The sequence below is a fragment of the Rhinoraja longicauda genome, chromosome 9 (assembly GCF_053455715.1).
Source record: "Rhinoraja longicauda isolate Sanriku21f chromosome 9, sRhiLon1.1, whole genome shotgun sequence".
NCBI lineage: Eukaryota > Metazoa > Chordata > Chondrichthyes > Rajiformes > Arhynchobatidae > Rhinoraja > Rhinoraja longicauda.
This window is the reverse complement of record NC_135961.1, coordinates 53,379,316-53,400,608: the sequence shown is the minus strand read 5'-3', so window position 1 is coordinate 53,400,608 and position 21,293 is coordinate 53,379,316. Positions and strand designations below refer to the sequence as shown.

Here is a 21,293-nt window from a genome sequence, read left to right as displayed (position 1 = left end):
GATTTATGACGTGGTACTTTGATCCAAACGGTCCGAAAATACCTTGGTTTTCTGGGGCAGTCTTTGGCAACTGTTAGCTCAGTGGATGATGCAGATACAATTTGTCTCTTCTCCACAGACACACGTAGGCGAGTTATTTAAAGATTAAATGTTACTGTCGACAAATATAATTTTAAGTAAACACCAACCGTCCAATACCCTAAGAAGGTAGTTAATGCGTTACCGGCATGCAGCCAGCAGAAAAGGTGTTTTGCTGATTTAATGTTATGCGGTGGAACAGTTTTAAAACTCTCAGTAAATGCCACATTACCCATTCTGTCAAGTCAACGCATTCAATCACACTTTTCCACTGAGCTTGCATTTAAAAAACAAATCTTTTTAACCAAATAAATTGAGCAGAGGCGTTGCAGCAAGTTCCGTCTCTTCCATTTGGTGGGTGAAGGTTGCGATTGAGGTCTGCGGACGGTTACTGCGGCGCGCCAATTGGTGAAAAGATTAATTGCCTTCGTCGAGCCTCGGATTGGTTGCACTATTCGAAGAACGGACGCAGTGTCATCGGGAGGGACTGTAGCCGTTCCGTTAAGTATAATTATTGCTGGAGATCTGATGCACGATAATTGAGAGGGGCCGCAGTTGCTGGATAGTGTAATGGTTTTCAGGGAGCGGATACACTAACCGAGAGGAGCCATTGTCGTCACAGTGCAGTTGGTGTCGGGAGCGGATACACTATAATCTGGAGCCGTGGTTGCTCGTGTGCTCGGTGCCGGGGAGTCGTGGTTGTTACTGTATAATCGGCGTCGGGGAATTGATTTTCTGTCATCGGAAGGGTCGGAGCCGCCCAGTTTAACCGGTACTGCCTACTGCAGCGGCGTGTTCCAGGGACGCCATCGACCGGCTTTGGTGATGAGTTTACTCGTATTCTGGCTTCTGATTTGTTTCCAAGCTGCATTCTTGCGTGGTTGATCTGATGATCTCACTTCTCCCACCCACCCCCGCCGCACTAATAAATAACAGCAACTGTTTTTCTGATTCTTTTTAAATGTTTCGTGTGATGTCTTGTCAGTTGGTGCCTCCCGTTTAATTTACGTTGACCGCTTCGCGTTCCCAAACAAGTTTAGATACTCTGATCTACGCCCCGTCTTCAGGGATCTGGCAGGATTTTCAGGGTAAATAAACCAATACCCGGTCCGAGCCATTCCAGGGCGCGAGGAATCGTTTTGAACAATTCAAGCAAAATAGAAATCAGAACTTCTATTTATCGTTTAAGGGATGCTGGGAATCAATTCGGGTTTAAGGCACTGATTGATAGTTGTTTGTTCTGAGTCCGCACTAACCACCAACGAACCATTTACGCTCTTCCCATAATCTGACAGGGCAAGGGTTAAGGAGGGCGAGTTAAGGTGTAGGTATGCTCTTGGAAGTAAGGGATTTTTTAAACCATTCATTTCCTGAGCACATCATTGTCCATGCTATCAATTTAATGACTGGTGTTTCCAAAGAACCATCTGGTTCCACCTTTGGCCCTAACAGTCTCGTGGATTGGGGGTTCTTATCTATAGAAACAGACCCACAAAAATTTGCAAGGTGCGTTGAGGGTAAATACACCAGGGAGAATTCCTTTCCATCCTTTCTAAGTGTTTAAAACCATTCTAAGAGAACACATGCATTATATGAGAATACGTGTCTAAATTTTGGGAAGACCTTAGGGCTGCACATTGGTGCAGTGGTAGAGTTGCTGCCATATAGAGTTGCTGCCATATCACTACCCCAAACCGTCGGAGACTCCTCCTCACTCAGCACATTCAAAACATCACTGAAGTCTCACCTGTTCAGCACTGCCTTCAACCACTGAAGGTCACCTCACCTTCTGTCTCCTTTTTCTGTTCATTTACTTATTTATCTATTTATTCACTTCTCTATGTTCTACAAATCCCTGTAAAGCGTCTTTGAGTGTTTGAAAAGCGCTATATAAATGTAATGCATTATTATTATTATTATTATATAATGCTGGAGACCCAGATTCAATCCTGACCTCAGGTGCTGTCTATACGGAGTTTGTACATTCCCCAATGACCGTGTGGGGTTTCCCTGGGTGCTCCGGTCGCCTCCCGCACTCTAAAGACATACAGGTTTGTAGGTTAATTGGCTTCTGTACATTGAAAATTGTCCCTAGTGTGTAAGATGGTGCTGCTATATGGGGTAATTGCTGGTCGTTGCAGACTCGATGGACCTGTTTCCACTTTGTATCTCTAAAGTTTCCACTTGTAGAATCTTGCATGTAGGATTAGTCTTAAAATTGCAGACGAGAAATTGAATTGAAGTATGGGGAAAGCCGTTGAATCTTGGATGGGCACAGGAGTGCTAGGTTGCTCGATGGTTGGAGTGATCAGCTCCAACCACCCTCCTTTACCGCTGTCTGACTCTTCTCACCAAGCCAATTTTTATATCTAATTGGCTAACCGTCACTGAATCTCATGTGATCTAACCTTCCAGAACAGACTACTTTGCAGTTCACTGTAGAGAAGAATTGTATGTCATGAAGGGGGACAAACTCAGCTGGTTTATTATTTGTAATTGAAGAAAATTCAATGCAATAACTTTGCTATTTTACTTCTTTCTTTAGAATGAATTGCCTGCTCAACTTGCTCGTTTGCCTGTTCGCTGCTGTTGAAATGACCATAGCCGGTAAATCATTTTTACATTATCTCAAAAGATTTACCTCCCTGTATCTCATCCAGTATTGTGCATTCATGCTCATTGGACACTTCAGGTTATCTACCTGGACAAAATAAATATATTCTGACCCATTTAATATTTTTTTGCTCTCTTGTTGATGCTGTTAGCATCCTGTGATAATATAAACAGCTTTGTAAAATTGTAAAATCTTTATAGAGTTATAGAGCGATACAACTTGGAAACAAGTCATTCAACTCAACCTGGCCATGCCAACCAAGTTGTCTATCTGACTTAGTGCAGTTTGTTTGCATTTGCACCTATCTAAATGAATATTTTAATCGTACTTGGCTGTGCAACATCTGAAAACTCGTTGCATATGCCCACCATTTTGTATGAAAACGTCCCTCTGGTCGCTTTTATATCCTTTCCCTTCGTCTTAAATCTATGCCCTCTAGTTCTAGACTACTTGGGGGGGGGGAATACTGACCATTCCGCCTTATCTCCTCCCCTCATGATTTTATTAACCTCTACTTCTGTGGTCCTATAAAAGCAGCCACTCCTTATCCGGCTGCACCAAGCTGTCCAATCCTGGTATCATCCTCATGAGTCTTCTGTATGCCGTTTGCAGCTTAATGACGTATTTCCTTTACCTGGGCACTAGAAATGCACACAATACTCCAGGAGTGGTCTCACCAATGTATTGTGCAGTTGTAACATGACGGCCCAACTCTTTTTCTAAGGGTCCTGACCAATGAAGGCAAATGTGCCAAATATCACCTTCACCTCCCTGTGTACCTGTATCACCATTTTCTGTGAACTATCTGGGGAACTCCGTGTTGTATGACAGTAAATGGTAAATGGCTTTACCATTTACTATGTAAGACCAGCCCTAATTTAACTGGCAAAATACAATATCTTGCATTCCATTTGCCATTTCCTGGCTCAATTACCCAGTTGATTTAAATCCTGTTGTAATCATAGATAATCTATATATAACAATGAACAATAGTGGACCCAAAACCGATATTTGTGGCATATTTAGACCACAGATCTCCAATCTGAACAACCACCCTCCTTTACCGCTGTCTGACTCTTCTCACCAAGCCAATTTTATATCTAATTGGCTAACCGTTACTGAATCTCATGTGATCTAACCTTCCAGAACAGACTACTTTGCAGTTCACTGTCAAAAGCCTTAGAAAAGTCCACGTAAACAATCTTTTTGGTCATTCCTTCAAAAATAAATTCACTCATCTGTGAAACATAATTTCCCCCACACAAATTAATGCTGATTATCCCTAATGAGTCCTCGACTTGGCAAATATCTAGTTTTAGTTTTGGCGATACAGCATGAGGCAGGCCCTTTGGCACACCAAATCCACACCAACCATCGATCTCCCCATTCGCACTACTTCTGTATCATCCTACTTTTCCTCAGAATCCCCTCCAATAATTTTTCCATCACTGATGTTAGGCTTACCAGCCTGTAAGTTCCCTGGGTTGTCCTTATAGCCTTTCTTCAAGGAAAGGCACCACATTAGCCATCCTCCAATCGTCTGCTTCCTCACTCTGAAACTGTATTGTCAAAGTTGTTACAGGTTCTGTCTGACCTGCAGATTTTTGTTTCAGCACTAATACTTAAGTCCTTTTTGTTCTTTATATATATTTTTGATTCTATTTCCATTGCATTTGTCCAACAAATTGGATTTAAAGGGTTTTTTTCCTTCCATATTTGGGTTGATTACTGTCCCATCCACAGCCGCTGCACCTTGCTGTCAAAATTTTGTTTACATATCTGAAAGTGACCTCTCATTCATGCTATCTGTCCTTCATGTATCAACCAGCTGATTTGAAGTCATAGTCCATGTTGATAAAGCTTGATAAATATCATGCTCTGTACTCGTTCGTACCAGGCTCATCTGTCTGAATTACGAGGGAAGCATAAAAAATATAATGACACTGGTACCTCAAATAGCAGATATCTTTGCTTCGCTAATTAAATGTTTTTAGTGTAGACTAAAATCAGTAAACCAATTTGTGAATAACAATGGAAGGATAGACATCAATTCCGCTTAGTCACCGTGCCAAGATAATTTCATATGCAGCATAATGTTGGAACTCCCTGATGATCTCCTTAATACAAAAAGGTATTATGTGTCCTAACATATAATTCAAAGCAGAAACACTTGGATATTTGTGGCAGGTCACTGATAGCTGACATCATTGAAAATTGAATCCTCTCATTCCAACTCACCTGGGAACCCCAATTTACTTATACTTTTTTTTCTTAACGCCTGGTTTGTCTTTTAATTTTGTGTTGGATGTTTGGAATAGTTCTGAAAGATGTATCATTTTTGGGAAGTGGGAGAGTTTTTAAATTTGGATTTGTGGGATCAGCCATGTGAGATATGTTTGACACAAACATTGTGGGCTGCTGCAGGGTCCGTTCCTGTGTTGTACTGTTCTTTGTTTTATGTTCTGTGAAGATGTTCAGAAGGCACTTGGGAACACCACGTTCCCCTCCATGTTTTTGGAATGTTCCTTCATTACGCTTGAACCTAAGAATTTCTGAACAAACAGGATGTGGGACTACCTTGTACACAAGGCCACAGCATATTGAATACAGCTCCATGGGACGTTCAGGATGTGCAATAAATGCTGGCCTTAGTAATGCACACAATCAGTTACTCCATTTTTTAACAATCAGAAAATATACCAAAACCCCTCAAGTAATGAGAAATTCATACAGATAGCACAGAGAGTCATAGAGTTTTAGAGTGATATACAGTGTGGAAACAGGACCTTCGGCCCAACTCGCCCACACCAGCCAACAATGCCCCACCTACACTAATCCCATTTGCCTGCGCTTGATCCATATCCCTCCAAACCTGTCCTATCCATGTACCTGTCGAACTGTTTTTTAAATGATGAGATAGTCCCAGCCTCAACTACCTCCTCTGGCAGCTTATTCCATACACCCACCACCCTTTGTGTGAAAACATTACTCCTTGGATTCCTATTAAATCTTTTATGATTTACATGATTTATCCGAGCTGTTCAAACTTAACCCAGAGTGGTTGAGGTTCTGAGAGCATTGTGTGCACATTTGTGTCACTGCACATGTACAGAATGTCCCAAAGTTCCACTACCATTTGGGGAATTATGTTCAACTCTTGCCTGTATGGCTTGGGGACTGTTCTGTATGATTGGCCAGAGGACTGGGCCTGCTGATTGGCTAGGCAGCATGGGTTTGTACATGGGAGATTGTGTCTCACAAATTGAGTTTTTTTGAAGACATGTCCAAAAAGGTCGATGAGGGCAGCTATGGATGTTGTAGAAATGTACTTCAGCAAAGTGTTCGACAAGGTTCCACATGGTAGGCTGCTCTGGAAGGTTAGATCGCAGGGGGTCCAAAGAGAGATAGCTGACTGGATAGAAAATTGGTTTCATGGTAGAAAGCAGAGGGCGATGGTGGAAGGTTGCTACTCGGACTGGAGGCCTGTGACTAGTGGTGTGCCTTAGGATTTGGTGCTGGGCCTGTTACCGTTTGTCATCTTTATCAATGATTTGGATGAGAACATACAGGACAAGATTAGCAAGTTTGCAGATGATGCAAAAGTGTGTGATTTTGCATATAGTGAAGATGGCTGTGGAAAAATTGCTGCAGGATCTTGATCAAAGGTATCACAACACAAAATGCTGGAGTAACTCAGCAGGTCAGGCAGCATCTAGGAGAGAGGGAATGGGTGACGTTTCGGGTCGAGACCCTTCTTCAGTCTGAAGAAGGGTCTCGACCCGAAACGTCACCCATTCCCTCCTAGATGCTGCCTGACCTCCTGAGTTACTCCAGCATTTTGTGATATCTTCGATTTGTACCAGCATCTGCCGTTATTGCAGGATCTTGATCGATTGGCCAGGTGGGCTGAGGAATGGTTGATGGAATTTAATTCAAAGAAATGTGTGGTGTTGCATTTTGGGAAGTCTAACATGGGCAGGACCTACACGTGAATGGTAGGGCTCTGGAGCGTGTTGCAGAGCAGAGGGATCTAGGAGTGTAGGTGCATGGTCACAGGTAGATAAGGTGGTCAATCATTGGCCTTCATCAGGCAGAGTATTGAGTATAGAAATTGGGAGGTTATGTTGCAGTTGCATAAGACATTGGTGAGCCTGCACTTAGAGTAATGTGTTCAGTTCTGGATACCATGTTATAGAAAAGATGTCAATCTGGAAAGGGCAGACAAAACTGCACATAATTGAGGCTGGAGCATTGTCACTGATCTGGCTGGAAAGATGTAAAATAGAGAACTGAATGAAGACCTAAGAAGGGAAACAGAAAAATAGGTGCAGGAGTAGGCCATTTGGCTCTTCGAACCAGCACCGCCATTCAATACGATCTTGGCTGATCATCTAATACCAAGAACAGTACTAGAAAGGTGTACAAACAGTTGCCTTTCATTTCTTCACCTTCCACCAATTCGTGCGATTCACACCTTTCGGGTGAAGCAGCAATTCACTTGTACAAGTTTGGAATTTAACTCCTTTACATTAGAGAAGCAAAAAAAAATTTGAGTATGGGTTGGTGCTTTGCAGAACATTTTTATTCAGCTACAGAGGTGACCCTAAGCTTCCAGTTCTCTGTCACTTTATTTCTCCAGCAAAAAATATGGTGCTGAGGAATTTAGTAGGTCGGTAAGTGTCTGGAGGGGATAGACGGACATTTTGGGTTGAGACTCTTATTCAGACCTTTAATTCTCAATCTCATTCCCATTCTACTTTTTCTGGTTTTGATCTTCTGCACCCCTCTGACAAAGTCCAACATAACTTGAGAAGCATCACTTGTCCTACATCTTGGCATGTAACACCTGTCTGATTTCAACCTTTTCTTATAACCAGTCTTTATGCTTTATGAGAAGTGTTCAGTTCTAATGAAAAGTCAACTGTAATGTTAACTAAGATTTTCTCTCACACCATAGGTGCTGTCTGGCCAGCTGCATATTTGAGCATTTCTTTTATTTTAGCCTTGCAGGAACCGTGACATTTAGTATCCCCCAGTCCCAAAATATACTTGCATCTCCTGTTTTCATGAATGACCCTTCTCTTAGCTGATGCTACCACCATTTGTGTTATTTAGTTTCTTGGTCATCAGCAGATCACAAGCATTCTCTTTGTTCTCTTGCACCCTTCCTCTATTGGAACTGAAGACCACTGCTCCTAGCATTCCCCAGTTCAAATGAATGATCCTTCCCTCGATCCAAGTGTTTTCCAGTTGATCCAAAAGTTTGAAAGGCCACATCATCCAGTTTTGCATGCAACTATTAAAATGGTAGGTAGACACAAAAAACTCAGCGGGTTTCGGGAGAGGGAATGGGTGATGTTTTGGGTCGAGACCCTTTTACCCTTAAAATGGTGGATTAGTTCAAGAGTAAATGGCTTTCTGAGGATCATGATATGGATTGGAGTGCATCAGCAGGAGGAACTGTATGAAGCTTTCCATTTGTGATGGTGATCAATTTAATCTGCTCTTGGATATCACATTTATAGGTCGCTTCAAGGTGAAGTGCAGCGAAGACAGAGTCACGGCCAAAGCTGGAGATGATGATGTTATCCAGTGTCGATTTAAGACTGGGAATAAGATTGGCAGTGTGGCGTTTGTTTGGAAGAAGGCAGATACAATGGCAATTGTCTACAATTACCCAAGGAACCAAAGCAACCAGACGGAGCAAGATCCAAGTTATCGCAACCGCGCAGAAGTCTTTCCCAATGAGATTCCCTATGGGAACTTGTCCCTGAGACTGAGGAACGTGTCTCTTTTAGACAGTGGAATCTATAAACTCCACATCTCCAGCCGATCACAAGACTCCAATGCACAAGTCTTCCTCAGTATCCGAGGTAAGGATGGGTGATACTTGTTTCACTGGTTCAAAGATAATGAATTAATTGCTTCTTTCAAAAACTCTTGTACAGGTATCAGTCTGATCATGATTGGAGCAAAGCTGTGTTTAAACTTGGATACTAAACTGAAAGCTTTTTTTTAGAAATATCTATATGTGTATATAAAATCAAAATTAAATCCTGGGCTTTGTTTGTGTTCCTTCCCTCAATCTGCGCCCAGTATCTTTCCACAGTGGCCCAGCAAGTCCAGAAAATCGTGTGTGGGATTGGGATCATGGCCTGAGACTCTTTGCTATTACTTGTGGTCGTATGTCAGAGCCCTAACACAATGTGCCACATTGCTGACTCCTTATTCTTCAGTGCTTTATAAAAGCAGAAGGGATCTGGAGATGAGTACTTTCAACTGGAAGTACTGCTTCTCCCATCTGGACAAGGTAATTTAAAACCTATGCCATGCCTTGTGCCTCGGAATGCATTGTGTCTGTCGTCTGGTTGAGCTGATTAAAAGTAAAGTATAATCGGTACCCTCTATTGATTATCGTAAGATACAGGTTTGATCAATGAGAAATATAATGGTCCTTGTTTAACACCAGGAACGAGAGCATGGTTGCTCTCTGAGTAAAACGGTTTGTATTAATGCCTCTGTTCCTGGGGAATTAGTTATCGTTGGCAGGCAAGCGTCCAAGTCCATTGCTCTGGTCGCCCAGAGATGGGGTGATGACTGGGATGTTTCGGAGGGAGAAAGAAATGGATGATGTTGGAGAGAGTCTGGGGGTCAAGTATTATCCCAGAATAAGAAAGCAGAATTTTCAATACAGTGGGCTGGTTGGGATTTTACCGAAATCCGGTATCTTTGTATCCACTTTTTGCTGGTGCAAGCTTTTTGACTTTGAATTTCTGAAAATGTTCATTTGCTCATCAGAGGTAAGGGAAATAAAGTGATATTACAGAGCTGAAGTAAGTGATCTAGGTTGAGGTTCAGCTTGGGGTTGAAGCTGTGTAGGCTTTTACATGTTTTGCTGAACAGTGCAGAAAGCAATTGGGTTCACCTCTTTATCCTGTGACAATGTTTCAAACTTCCACACTAGGGGTGTAGAAAGGACCTGCTGCTGAGTGATCTGAGGCTTCAAGACGGGGCTGTTGCCTGTATAATAATAATAATAATAATAATATATTCCTTTATTCGTCCCACACCTGGGAAATTTACAGCAGACACCAGGAAAATTATAGCAGACATTACTAGGCAGCCTTTGTATTTTCCCGTCAGCAGGCAGGAGGGGATGTGGAGTTGAAATGCGTGCAAGTTTTGGTGAATGCCAGCAAAGAAGCCCCATTTCCAGCTGGAGAGGGTATTTGGAGTTTCTGTAGGGCCTTGTCAAAGAAATCTGTGCAGCATCAAACTGAACAACCAATACTGGCTAAGGCAATTCAGGGAAATAAAATGTACTCTTTTAGGGATTTGTGAAAAAAGTAAACAATTTTTTCAATTTATTTCTTGACACATACGCAGATGACCCAGTTTTGTGTGATGAAAAATTATGTTGTGGAACATTTTCTGGGAACTTAACTACCCCAATAATGCCAATGTAGTAATGTAATGTAGTTTTTAAATGTTGCAATGGAGGTGACCCAGCTAATTTTCACACAAGATTCCACAAAAGGGACTACTTTACTGACATGGTCATTTGTTCTGGTGAATTTGAATTTGGGATTGGTGTAGGACAGGGGAGAATTCAGAACCTTTGGGAAACAATTATCTTTTCAAACCTTCCTTGAAACAGAGTAGGCAGAGTGTCAATTTAAAATTACACCCGAAAGATGTCACATCAGATGTTGCAACAGACCTTTGGTGCTGTGGTGAGGTGTTAATCTCTATTTTGTGTCCAAGTACCTGGATTGGGGGCTTGGAGATCGCTACCCTCTGAGCCATGCTGAATCATTCCTTCCATTATGTATGATTTTCGCACACTTTTTGTCATACGTGGTGAAGGGAGTAGAAGGGAAGGTATAATGTTGAGAGTGCATGTTGAGTATTAGTGATTTCAGGAAAATGGGGGATATGGCATGGTGTCGGCAAGGAGTTGCTGAGTGGAAGGAGGAGTGACTGCTCTGTACAGATGTGAAGAGGGTGGGGTTGGGGACAGGTGCTGGTTGATGGTAGTCTGGCTACCCCTCTTGGCAATGTAAGCAGGCTAAGTGCACAAACTAGAAATAACCAAGATGTAGCTGAAAGATTTGGTTTCCCATTCATTTGTAAATGTGTGACAGATCAATGACTTGAATGAATTGAAAGTGGTTGTATGTCCTTCATATTGTGGAGTGCAAGGGTACTGAGTTTCTTTTCTGTGCCAGCTCCTGTCCTACACTGGCTCTGGGGCAAGGGCTGGTCCCCAGCCAGGGCTGATATCCCGAACGATGTACACAGGAGGCTGGGAGAGCGCAAGAGAGCAGGATTGAGCAAGGAACGGAAGTCTGAATACATAACAAGATTCTTTTGCCAGGGGCGATGATGGAAGACCCAGCAGGCTGATCTCTTGGTTGGCCTCCGATCTGCTGCTTCAGATGCCATGCTTTAACATCTCTTGGAATTTAACCTGACCAGAAAACATGATGCGTGACACCCTTTACCAGAACAAAGAAAGAAATGACTTGCTGAAGAATATTCAATTTGAATTAACTTGTTTATCAGTGCCACTTCCCTTGAGGTCTCATCATTTAATTAAATTGTTAGGCAGAGCAGACCTCCATTTGTCCCATGTCCTTTAAAGACAGGAAATCCCACTTCTCCATTTTTTTTAATCCTTTCCCTCAGATTTGTCTGTTTACCCCTTGTTAAGATTTGATCCAATTCCGTATTTTATGTTCCAGCTAAATCTGCTTCCAAGGTCCCCCTTTGAGGAGCATTCAAGACCACCACAACTCGTTGCAACTGTAGTGCTGCTCCTTAGAAATACCATAATTTTGAAAGACACAATTAAATCATCCCTTGTCTTTCTTTTTTGCAAGAAGAATATCCCCTTCTTCCCAATTTCTCTGTATAACTTAGTCCTTTGAACAGTAGCCTCCATATCTTTTCCCACGCCTTTGCCCTCTTCCTGGAGCTCAAAAATAGACCAAGTCGTACCATTTGACTTTTTATTTTGTTATCCAGCACCTGTTTACAAAGTCCTTTCATGAATCCATTTAACCTCAAGATCTCCATCACTTTTTTTTGGCCCCTCTCCACTCTTTCCTCTCAACAGGCCTAAAATTGATCAACGATTCACAACCTGAGCCCAGATGGACAATATTGCCATTGGAGATCCAGTGAGGTAAGATTCCTTGTGCTTTGTTGGCTTAGTTCAAACTCTTTACTTTTGCCTTGCAGCTCTCGGCACCCAGCCAGTCATTCATTCGTCTGGTGATGATCTGGGCCTGTTGGTGCTGGTCTGCGAGTCCTCCGGGTGGTACCCAGCTCCCAGCGTCACTTGGGAAAATGGATTAGGGGAGAATCTGACCAGGCACTCGCACACAGAGCGTTTTAACTGCACAGGTGGCAGTCTCTGTGTGAAGAGCACACTGGAACTGGTGAACTGGCCCACCGGCAACTACACGTGCACAATGTGGGACCAGCAGTTGGACGAAGGATTATCGTCGACTTTTTCATTGAGTGAGTATGGTCTGCATTGTGTGGAATAGAACATTGACAAGCGGTGTCTGACCACGTCAAATCTGGCCTTTATGTTAGACGGAGTTCTATATTTCTGTTTAAACTGGTTCGGACATCACTCGCTACAAAGTTTATGTTTATCAAATAAAATGGACAGATAAAACAAGTTTTTGCAATCTGGAGTGCACTCCCTAAAAGAGCAATGGCAGAAGGTTCAATAATTTGTTTCAAGAAGAAACAGGTAAAACACGCAAAAGTTGATCTAGAGGGTCTTGTACTGAAGGTTGATCATGATGAGTATTCTGGTAAGCCACGTGTGAATGTTTTGCAGTTCACAGGATTCCGTTGGGAACGGTAATTGGTGCAACTGGTGCCAGCGTCTGCGCGCTTGTCCTGATTTTAGCTGTTTGTTGGAGTTGGTGGTAACAGTGGACAATGCGATTGGGGTCCTGTGGTGAGTATCGGATTATCTTAGGAATTCTATCTAAGCAGATCGTGGTTTCATTCACACACTCATTCACACATACGGGTGTGCTACTATAAAACCATAAGAGAAAGAGGAACCCATCAGTACCTCTTGCCAGTTCTGCCATTCAGTACGGCAATGGCTGTCCTCTAACCTCTGTCACTTCCGTGCATAAACCCCACATCCTTTGATTTGCTTAATATTAATAAATCTATTGACTGTCCTTGAATATGCTCCAACACTGAGCACTTTAAAGCCTGCACAGCTGACTGACTATAATTTCAAAGATTTGTTATATTCTGGGGGGGAGGAGGGATTGAGAGATTCTTCATGCCTCAGTCTTAAATGGCTCGACTCTTAGTTTGCGACTGACACCTAGCTGATCCTGTCAGGAGAAACTCGAAGCCTGCAACTAGCATTTCAAACCAAAGATCATCTTAGCTTGAGAAGATTAGCTCCGTCTGCGGATACAACATACCGGCTATCCCAGGAATCAACCTGTTGATCCTTTGCCGCCCCCTCTATTGCAGCAATATCTTTCCTTGGGAAGTGAAACCAGATTGGTACACGATATTCCAATTGTATTCTCATCAGTGCAGTGGTTAATTGTAGCAAGCTGTCTGTGGTGTTGGACTCGGATCCTCTTGCAATAAAGGCCAATATATACAATTTCTAATTGCATATGGAACTTGTAAATTAGAGTCATAGACTAATACAGTGTGGAAAAAGGCCCTTCGGCCCAACTTGCCCACACCGGCCAACAATGTCCCAGTTACACTAGTCCCACTTGCCTGTGCTTGGTCCATATCCCTCCAAACATGACCCACCCATGTACCGGTTTAACTGTTTCTTAAACGATGGAATAGCCCACCACTCTTTGTGTGAAAAAGTTACCCCTCGGATTCCTATTAAATCTTTTCCCCTTCACCTTGAACCTATGTCCTCTGGTCCTCGATTCCCCTACTCTGGGCAGTTGGGAAAGGGAAATGAGAGGTGCAGAAGGTAAATGGGACATATGATTGAAAGATATGCAATATTTGTGGAAAATGCCTCCACAAATGTTCTCTTTGTTCATCAATATAATTTCCCCCGTCTGCAAAGCACCCACACTAGCAATAAATAACTAATGTTTTACTTTTTGCACACCTGGAAAAGCTTTTTTGTTCGTGGGAAAGTACAAAATCTAGCCATTCTTTATCAATGTCTATGAATTCAGAAATTTGCAAATCCCTCGGATTTACTCCTTTATAACATTGTAATCCTTTTCCTTTGATCTAATGTGATTTTTTTTAAAGCCGTGGCTTTTTGATAGCCTTTTCTGTCAGTGTTTTTTATCTTAACAAAACATTTATTACTTGCTGACTATCAGTTCATTTAATCTAAGCCATTGCTGCGTTATTACTTTTTTTCTGTAAATGTAGTTTTCCAGTATGCTCTCGCCAACTCTTCTCATACCTCTACAGCTTGTTTTATTTAAATTTGAAACCCTGTTTTCAGATGAAACTAAATCAAGTTCTGGACTAAAGCCCATAATGATCATCATATTATCCTTTTTATATGCACCTCTAATTTCCTAATTTTTTTCAATGCCCTCTCACCAATATATTTTTTTGCCTTTCAATTTCTCAATTCCACCTAAACTGATTCCACCATATGGAAATCAAAAAATCTGCAGATGCTGGAAATTTGAAATAAAACCAACGATAGAAACAATTTTTGTCATAATCTGTCAGAACAAAGAAAGAGAGAAAACCAAGTTCATTTTCAGTAGCTTGGGGAAGAATGGGTAGAACAAATGGCGATTCCAAGTAGGGGGAGGGGGGGGGGTGTGAATTACAAGCATATTATGCTTGGTTAAATATGTCATTAATCACAAGCCGGTCAGATGTGCCCATCAAGTCAGATTATATGAATAGAATAATTGGAACCAAATTGATGGGCCAAAGTGGGCAATTCTGATAGTCAGAAAGAGCAAATGAACTACTTGAAATTGGAGAATTTTATATTGAATCCTGAAGGCTGCACTGTGCCCAGATGGAAGATCTGGTGTTGTTCCTCAAGCTTTCATGGGGGCATGCTATAACAGTGCAAGAGACCACAGATAGAAAACCAGAGTGGAATTGTGATGGAGAATTGGAGAACCAGGAGCTTAGGGTCACTCCTGTGGACTGAATACCAGTACTTTACAATCACCCAATGTGCATTTGGTTTCTCCAATGAAGAGTTCACACTGTGAATTCCAAATACAGTACAAGGTTAGAAGAAGTGCAAGTCGATCACTGCTTCACCTGGAAGGACTGTTTTGGTCTTCTGATGGTGGAAAAGGAAGAGGTGAAATGGGAAAGTGGCATAAGACAGGGAATGATAGATGGGGACAGAAAAACGAACTAGTGAGATGTAAAGGACGTGATCCCTTCAAAATGCTGAAAGGAAGGGAAATTTGAATCTGTTGGTGGAAGTTGCAAAAGGTGACCTGTTGGATGCACTGACTGATGGAGTGGAAGGTAAGGCCCAGGCAAACTCTGCTCTTGCTCCATCTTAGAGGTGGGGGTGGGAGCAGAGGTGTAGGAAATTGACGACATGCAGTCAGAGCTCTGTCCATAATAGCAGAGTGGAAGCAACAGTTCAGGGAAAAATAGGAAAACATTTCCAAGGCATCTGTGTGCAATGTTTTATCAGGAGAGCAATACTCCTGATTTCTCCCCCTCCCCCCCCCTTCTTGCATGTGTTCTGATGATGACACTTTCCACAGGTGTGAAATGTCTTCCTTTCTGAACTATGATGTCTTCATCTTGACCACAGTAGAGATCATAAGTGATCAGAGCAGAATTAGGCCATTCAGCCCATCAAGTCTACCCCGCCATTCAATCATGGCTGATCTATCTCTCCCTCCTAACCCCATTCTCCTGCCTTCCCCATATAACCTATGACACCTGTACGAATCAAGAATCTATCTATCTCTGCCTTTAAAAATATCCACTGACTTGGCCTCCACAGCTTTCTGTGGCAAAGAATTCCACAGATTCACCACCCTTTGACGAAAGAAATTCCTCCTCATCTCCCTCCTAAATGAACGTCCTTTAATTCTGAGGCTATGACCTCGTCCTAGATTCTCCCACTCGTGGAAACATCCTCTCTAAATCCACTCTCTCCAAGCCTTTCACTATTCTGTATTTCAATGAGGCCCCCCCCTCATTCTGAACTCCAGCGAGTACAGGCTCAGTGCCATTAAATGCTCATCATATGTTAACACTCGTTCCTGGGACCATTCTTGTAAATCTCCTCTGGACCCTCTCCAGAGCCAGCACATCTTTCCTCAGATATAGTGCCCAAAATTCCTCATAATATTCCAAATGTGGCGTGACTAGCACCTTATAGAGCCTCTTTTGCACCTTATAGAGCCAAGGGAAACCCTTGACGCATCTCATTTATTTGCACACCCTGCTTTCACCTCCCATCTCCAGTAGTGTACCTGGTCCTACTGTTCTATCTTCACCGCATCCCACAGATCATCCTACAAAATTCCATCACCAGACACATAGTCCCTCAGCGTTTTGATGGGATTGTTTCCTTCACTGCTCTGTTACACTATTGTAGCTCTATCAACCACCCCCTGTTTCTCTGTGGGATCTCATTTGGTGCACTTCCCTATACAAACAAAGCGATGGCCGCAGTTGTCTTCCAATCCCACCATCGTGACCCAAGCAGCCTGTCCTGGTGAAGCAGCAATTCGCTTGTACTACTTCCAGTTTAGTTTACTACATTCGCTGTTCACAGTGTTTGGACAGCAATGGAGAAACCAAATGCAGATCAGATGTTTGCTTTGGGGGAACAGCTGCAGAGGTGATCCCGAGCTTTTAGTTGTCTGCTGTTTGAATTCACCATCCCACTCCCACTCCAATCTTTCAGTCTATTTGCTCTGGCACTGTTACAGCATGCTGGTCTTAGCATTAAATTTTGCAACTTTAATAGATAACCTGCTCTTTTCGTTTATCAGAACTGGCTGACTGCCTGTCATCAATTTGATTCAGTTCTTATTTTGAGTATCGTTTGACTTGTTGGACTTGCTCCATACCCTTGCTATCGACAAAATACACAGGCAAGGAAGCGTAATGTGCTTGCAACTACCCCCTTTTACGGAATTGGACACCCAATCAGAGATGGTCCCTTTGTTCTATCAATCCTTTGCCCATCTCTGCTACTGAAAATTAACTAATTTTTCTTTTGTCCCAGTTCTGAAGAGGGGTCAAGATCAAAATGTTAACCATTTTTCTTCCACTTCTGCCCAACTTGCTGAGTGCCTCCAACACTTTGATTCTGCGACTTGCCTGGTGGACAATTAGGCAGATGAGGGCAACACAGTCCCAGTTTGATCCACCAAAGCACTTATGTTGGCCAGCAGAGATCCTTGCACTGCAACTAAAACCTAAAGTTCAACTATGGTTTTCACGGATGTTACCAGAACTGTGAAGTTATGGCTATCAGGAAATGATGAACAGTCTGGGGAGGGAATACTGAAAGCGCTTAAACTCTGAAATGGCCTGATGGATGAAAATAATGTATTATGCTTTGTCTTGAAATCTCTAATTGAATATACATAACCGTCTAAATCCATGCCCTCCTGGTGATAAGTGGGGATTTGAGGATTTCAGATCCTATCACACTTTATGCATTTGATCGTGAAGAGCCAGGTTGTAACTTTTCTTTATTGTGAGTGATAGCATCTGTTTTCCACCATCCTCCCTTCACTCCATCCCAATCAGACAGGAGGTGGAAAGCATCATAGCCATTCCATCCTTGGGCTGGACTCTCCTACCTAAAGTGAAGTGCAGAATTAGACAGTCACTCCAGCTGTGTCAGACTAAGTATAATAATAATATATTCCTTTATTCGTCCCACACCGGGGAAATTTACAATATACATTGCGTTGGAATCTTTATATTCCTGCTCCTTGAAATGAAAACAGAGTATTTATATTACAATATTAATTTCTCCAACCTCTACCTGCAGGAAGTCAGCATTAACCTATGCTCTTGTTGACAGGTTTCCCCTGTGTGACTGTCTGTATCACTGAAGACTCTGTTGGTTTAAAGGATGCCTCTGGTGCGGATGCAGGACAAACTTGAGGAGGGGTGAAAAGGACTTGGCTCCACTTTGTACACAACAAGGACTTGTTCTCCTTCCCCTTTGTGCCACTAGAGCCAACTGGGTTCCAGCATTCATCCCTCCTGAGAGCAGCAATTCCTGCATTAAACTCGGCAATGATGCTGTCGGAAAAGAAACAAAAACATAAAAGACTGGTGCTATGTTAATAGGTTTGTTTTTGCACTTTACAGTGTTGTCCTAGCACTGTGTGTGTGTCAAGTGTTCTAATGATAAACCTGTGTTTCACTTAAGCAACTGACCTTTGTAATCCGGGACATTGCAAATCAATTCCTGGCAATTGTCGAATTCTCACTTTATAACGATTCTGTAGTTTTAGCATTGAAACAACAATTATAGATTGACCATTGAGTTGCTCACTTCAATGAGCCATACATGGCTTGTCTTAAATTAGGACAACTTGCCACATAGAGGGTGGAAGGTTGATCTGGTATTGTCACAATTTTTATGAGAATTACAGGATTGCTCCTTAAGATGTTACTGTGGTGGTAGAGAATCTGTATTGTTGGGGTGGATTAATCCCAAGGTCCCAGAAGTATTGTAATTGAGAAGGTGTTTATCTCTGTGCACAATTATCACACTTTCCTTTGTAACTAAGTCCTTTGTGTGGTTTGGGAGGAAACAATCCAGTGTTCCAGCTAATCTCTCTACCTCTTATTTCTTTTACTTTCTGAGAATTCTTGGGAGCTTTTCTGTAATAGGTAGCCTCTATTTCCCGGCCCCCATATGACACAAATTGTCACATTGGTCAAGCTGTGGGAATAATAAGTTAGAATCCTGGGAACTGCAGAGATTTTGAACATACCAGCGGACCAATAATCCCAGTCCACCCAGCGACTCATTTCACAGCATGGTCAGAACTCATCTTCCTGCTCTTCTCTCTCCACTTAGTTTTGTATATGCTGCTTCTCTAACTGGTTATCAATCTCTTCCCTTTACAAAGTGCCCAACTTGATCTGGAGGTAAAGCTTTCTTTTCATTAGCTGCTAACCTTTGCCAGTGATTGTTGTAGCTGATCGATGAGAATCCAATTATTTAAGAAGGTTACACTTAACTCTCAATGGTTTAAAACGTTTTTCTGAAGCCTCCTCGTGGCATGCGGCGCTCCAGAAAAAGCAGGACCAGAACAGGGCATGGTTTTCTATCCCAATCTGTCAGTGAGTTCATGGCTAATGTAACCACCAATCAATGCCCCAGACCATTGATACCTCTTGTGAACATGTAAATATTTTGATATTTATAATGTCTGGAGGCTGTCACTATCAGTGGCTTCTCATCATTCTGGTAAAGCTACACTGGCGACTCTATCCCACTATAAAGTTTGCCATCGGTCAAGCTGTGATCTATGCTTTGTACAAGTTTATCATTGATGTAAAATAAATTATTCGTTCTCGGGATGTAGCTCTTATAATGTATGTCTCAGGATATAAGATCATTGTTTTTTGGCACGTTGCGAGGTGTGTACTGCTTTTCAATACAGCAGAGAAATTGGTTGGGCAATCAGGAGGTCAAATACATGGGATGTTAGTCACTTACAGGCCCAAAGTAGAAGACATTGGGTTTTATTCTCTGAAGGCCACAAGTGAGCTAGTGGAGTTTCTATGTCAATTTGCAGATAAATTACTGATGGCAGGTCTTTATGCTTAAAATGAAGGTGAAATCAGGAATCTCCAATGCCTGTGGTGACAGTTGAAGTTCTTTGGGTTGCTGGTCCTGCACCATAATACCTACACACATCCTTTGTCTCCATTGTAATCTCCAAATTATTATTTTTTATTTCGTACCCACCATTACACTCAAGAGTTTATGGTTTTGATCTGAGCAGTATAAGTTCTAGACTGATTTGAATGACATGCATTGACCTTACCCCACTGAGTTACTGCTTCAAGAGCTTATCCAGTATGGAAGTTGATTCCTTCTCTTCATAACCTCTGGTACAGACATGAACCAATTCATTCAGTTCAAAGAAAAAAACATTCTTTCCTAATTTACATCTGCATGTTGGGTTTGTGTTGACTGCATTGGGTTAGATATTATGTCATTGTTTACATCCACATTAAACCTAGATTGGGTAAATTTTAGTCACTGAAATCTTGAGTTGGGCAAAATGAGGCAATTGGCAATAATGACGTTTCAAGATCTTGGTTGCCTAGACAGTTGGGTTTATGCTCAGATGAAGCTAACAAGGAATGTCCACAATCAACTCTCACTCTCATATAGATACCTACAGATTTACCAACATAACAATGTCCTGAAGCTTTGTAATTGGTACCACTGGCATTGGTTTCTATAGTGGTAGTATGGTTGCCAATTCTGGTCATGCATATACCAGGAAGCCAACACAGATGCTGGGCCATTGAATAGATCTGTGCCAACCATAGGGTCAGACGCATGAAGCGAAATGAGTGGCTAAGATCCGAGCTTGTTTTTCGGTCAGTTTACAGACACGGGAGGAAGATTTGAGAGTCGACCTTTGCCTAATCTGTCACACAATTACATTGAATGTATTTTTACTTGATCACTCTTAGTTCTGTAACCTTTAATACCCTTGCCAAACAAAGCTCTTATCACAAGGAGCTTGTTATTGTTTGTCTTTTGATGTTTTTCGTTCCCTTTTGATTCGGGGGTTTTGAAATTGAATTACATTAATTATTTAATGTCTGTATCTGCTTCATAATTTCTAGCCATGCAATGATTCTTCCAGCTCCATTGCAGTTGATCAACGGAATTGTCATTTAATGCCCTAAATCTGTTGCAGTATTTAACAAAAAATGGCTGGTTTATTCCTCAAGTGCACAGTCTACCTTCACCAAACTCCTTGGTGCTGCTATGTAATAAAATATTGTGGTCAATCCTGGTAATGCAATTTACCTGGGCATAGACTTAATGTTAGTTTCCAGGTGGATAAGATCGTGCTCAATTTATCTATTCTCATCCATCTGCTTTCAGTTGGAAACTCAACAGTAGTGGTTTCTTTTGCCACTGTTTTATGTCAGGATCTGCCTGGTCCTTTATTTCCAACCCTCGGCAACTCTTTTCAGAAAATACTGAATCCCTTTCCTTGAGTATTGTCTGCACCCAGGTCTCACATCCCTCTGCTCCTGAATTCTTCTTCTTTCGTGTCCATCATCTATGCTTCAAATGTTGACATCGCTGTCATCGTCCATCCTGAAAAGGACGCAAGCTTCCGGCGACAATCAGTGGGAGCCATCTCTTGTTACAATAGATAATGGTGGCAGCAGAATTAGACAATAGACAATAGGTGTAGGAGTAGGCCATTTGGCCCTTCGAGCCAGCACCGCCATTCAATGTGATCATGGCTGATCATTCTCAATCAGTACCCCGTTCCTGCCTTCACCCCATACCCCCTGACTCCGCTATCCTTAAGAGCTCTATCTAGCTCTCTCTTGAATGTATTCAGAGAATTGGCCTCCAATGCCCTCTGAG

General features: G+C 42.2%; 1 protein-coding gene across 1 annotated transcript in view; it reads left to right on the top strand.

Annotated features, from left to right (window-relative positions):
* LOC144596749 (CD276 antigen-like) overlaps nucleotides 1–20,503 on the top strand; it is a 41,085-nt gene extending 20,582 nt beyond the window's left edge. Inside the window, exons 3-7 of the mRNA XM_078405499.1 lie at nucleotides 2,624–2,685; nucleotides 8,218–8,565; nucleotides 11,936–12,217; nucleotides 12,549–12,671; nucleotides 17,727–20,503. Of these exons, the coding sequence (XP_078261625.1) occupies nucleotides 2,624–2,685; nucleotides 8,218–8,565; nucleotides 11,936–12,217; nucleotides 12,549–12,643 (787 nt within the window). The 3' untranslated portion in view covers nucleotides 12,644–12,671; nucleotides 17,727–20,503. The remainder of the gene's footprint in view (nucleotides 1–2,623; nucleotides 2,686–8,217; nucleotides 8,566–11,935; nucleotides 12,218–12,548; nucleotides 12,672–17,726) is intronic.
* Nucleotides 20,504–21,293: the final 790 nt, after the last annotated feature.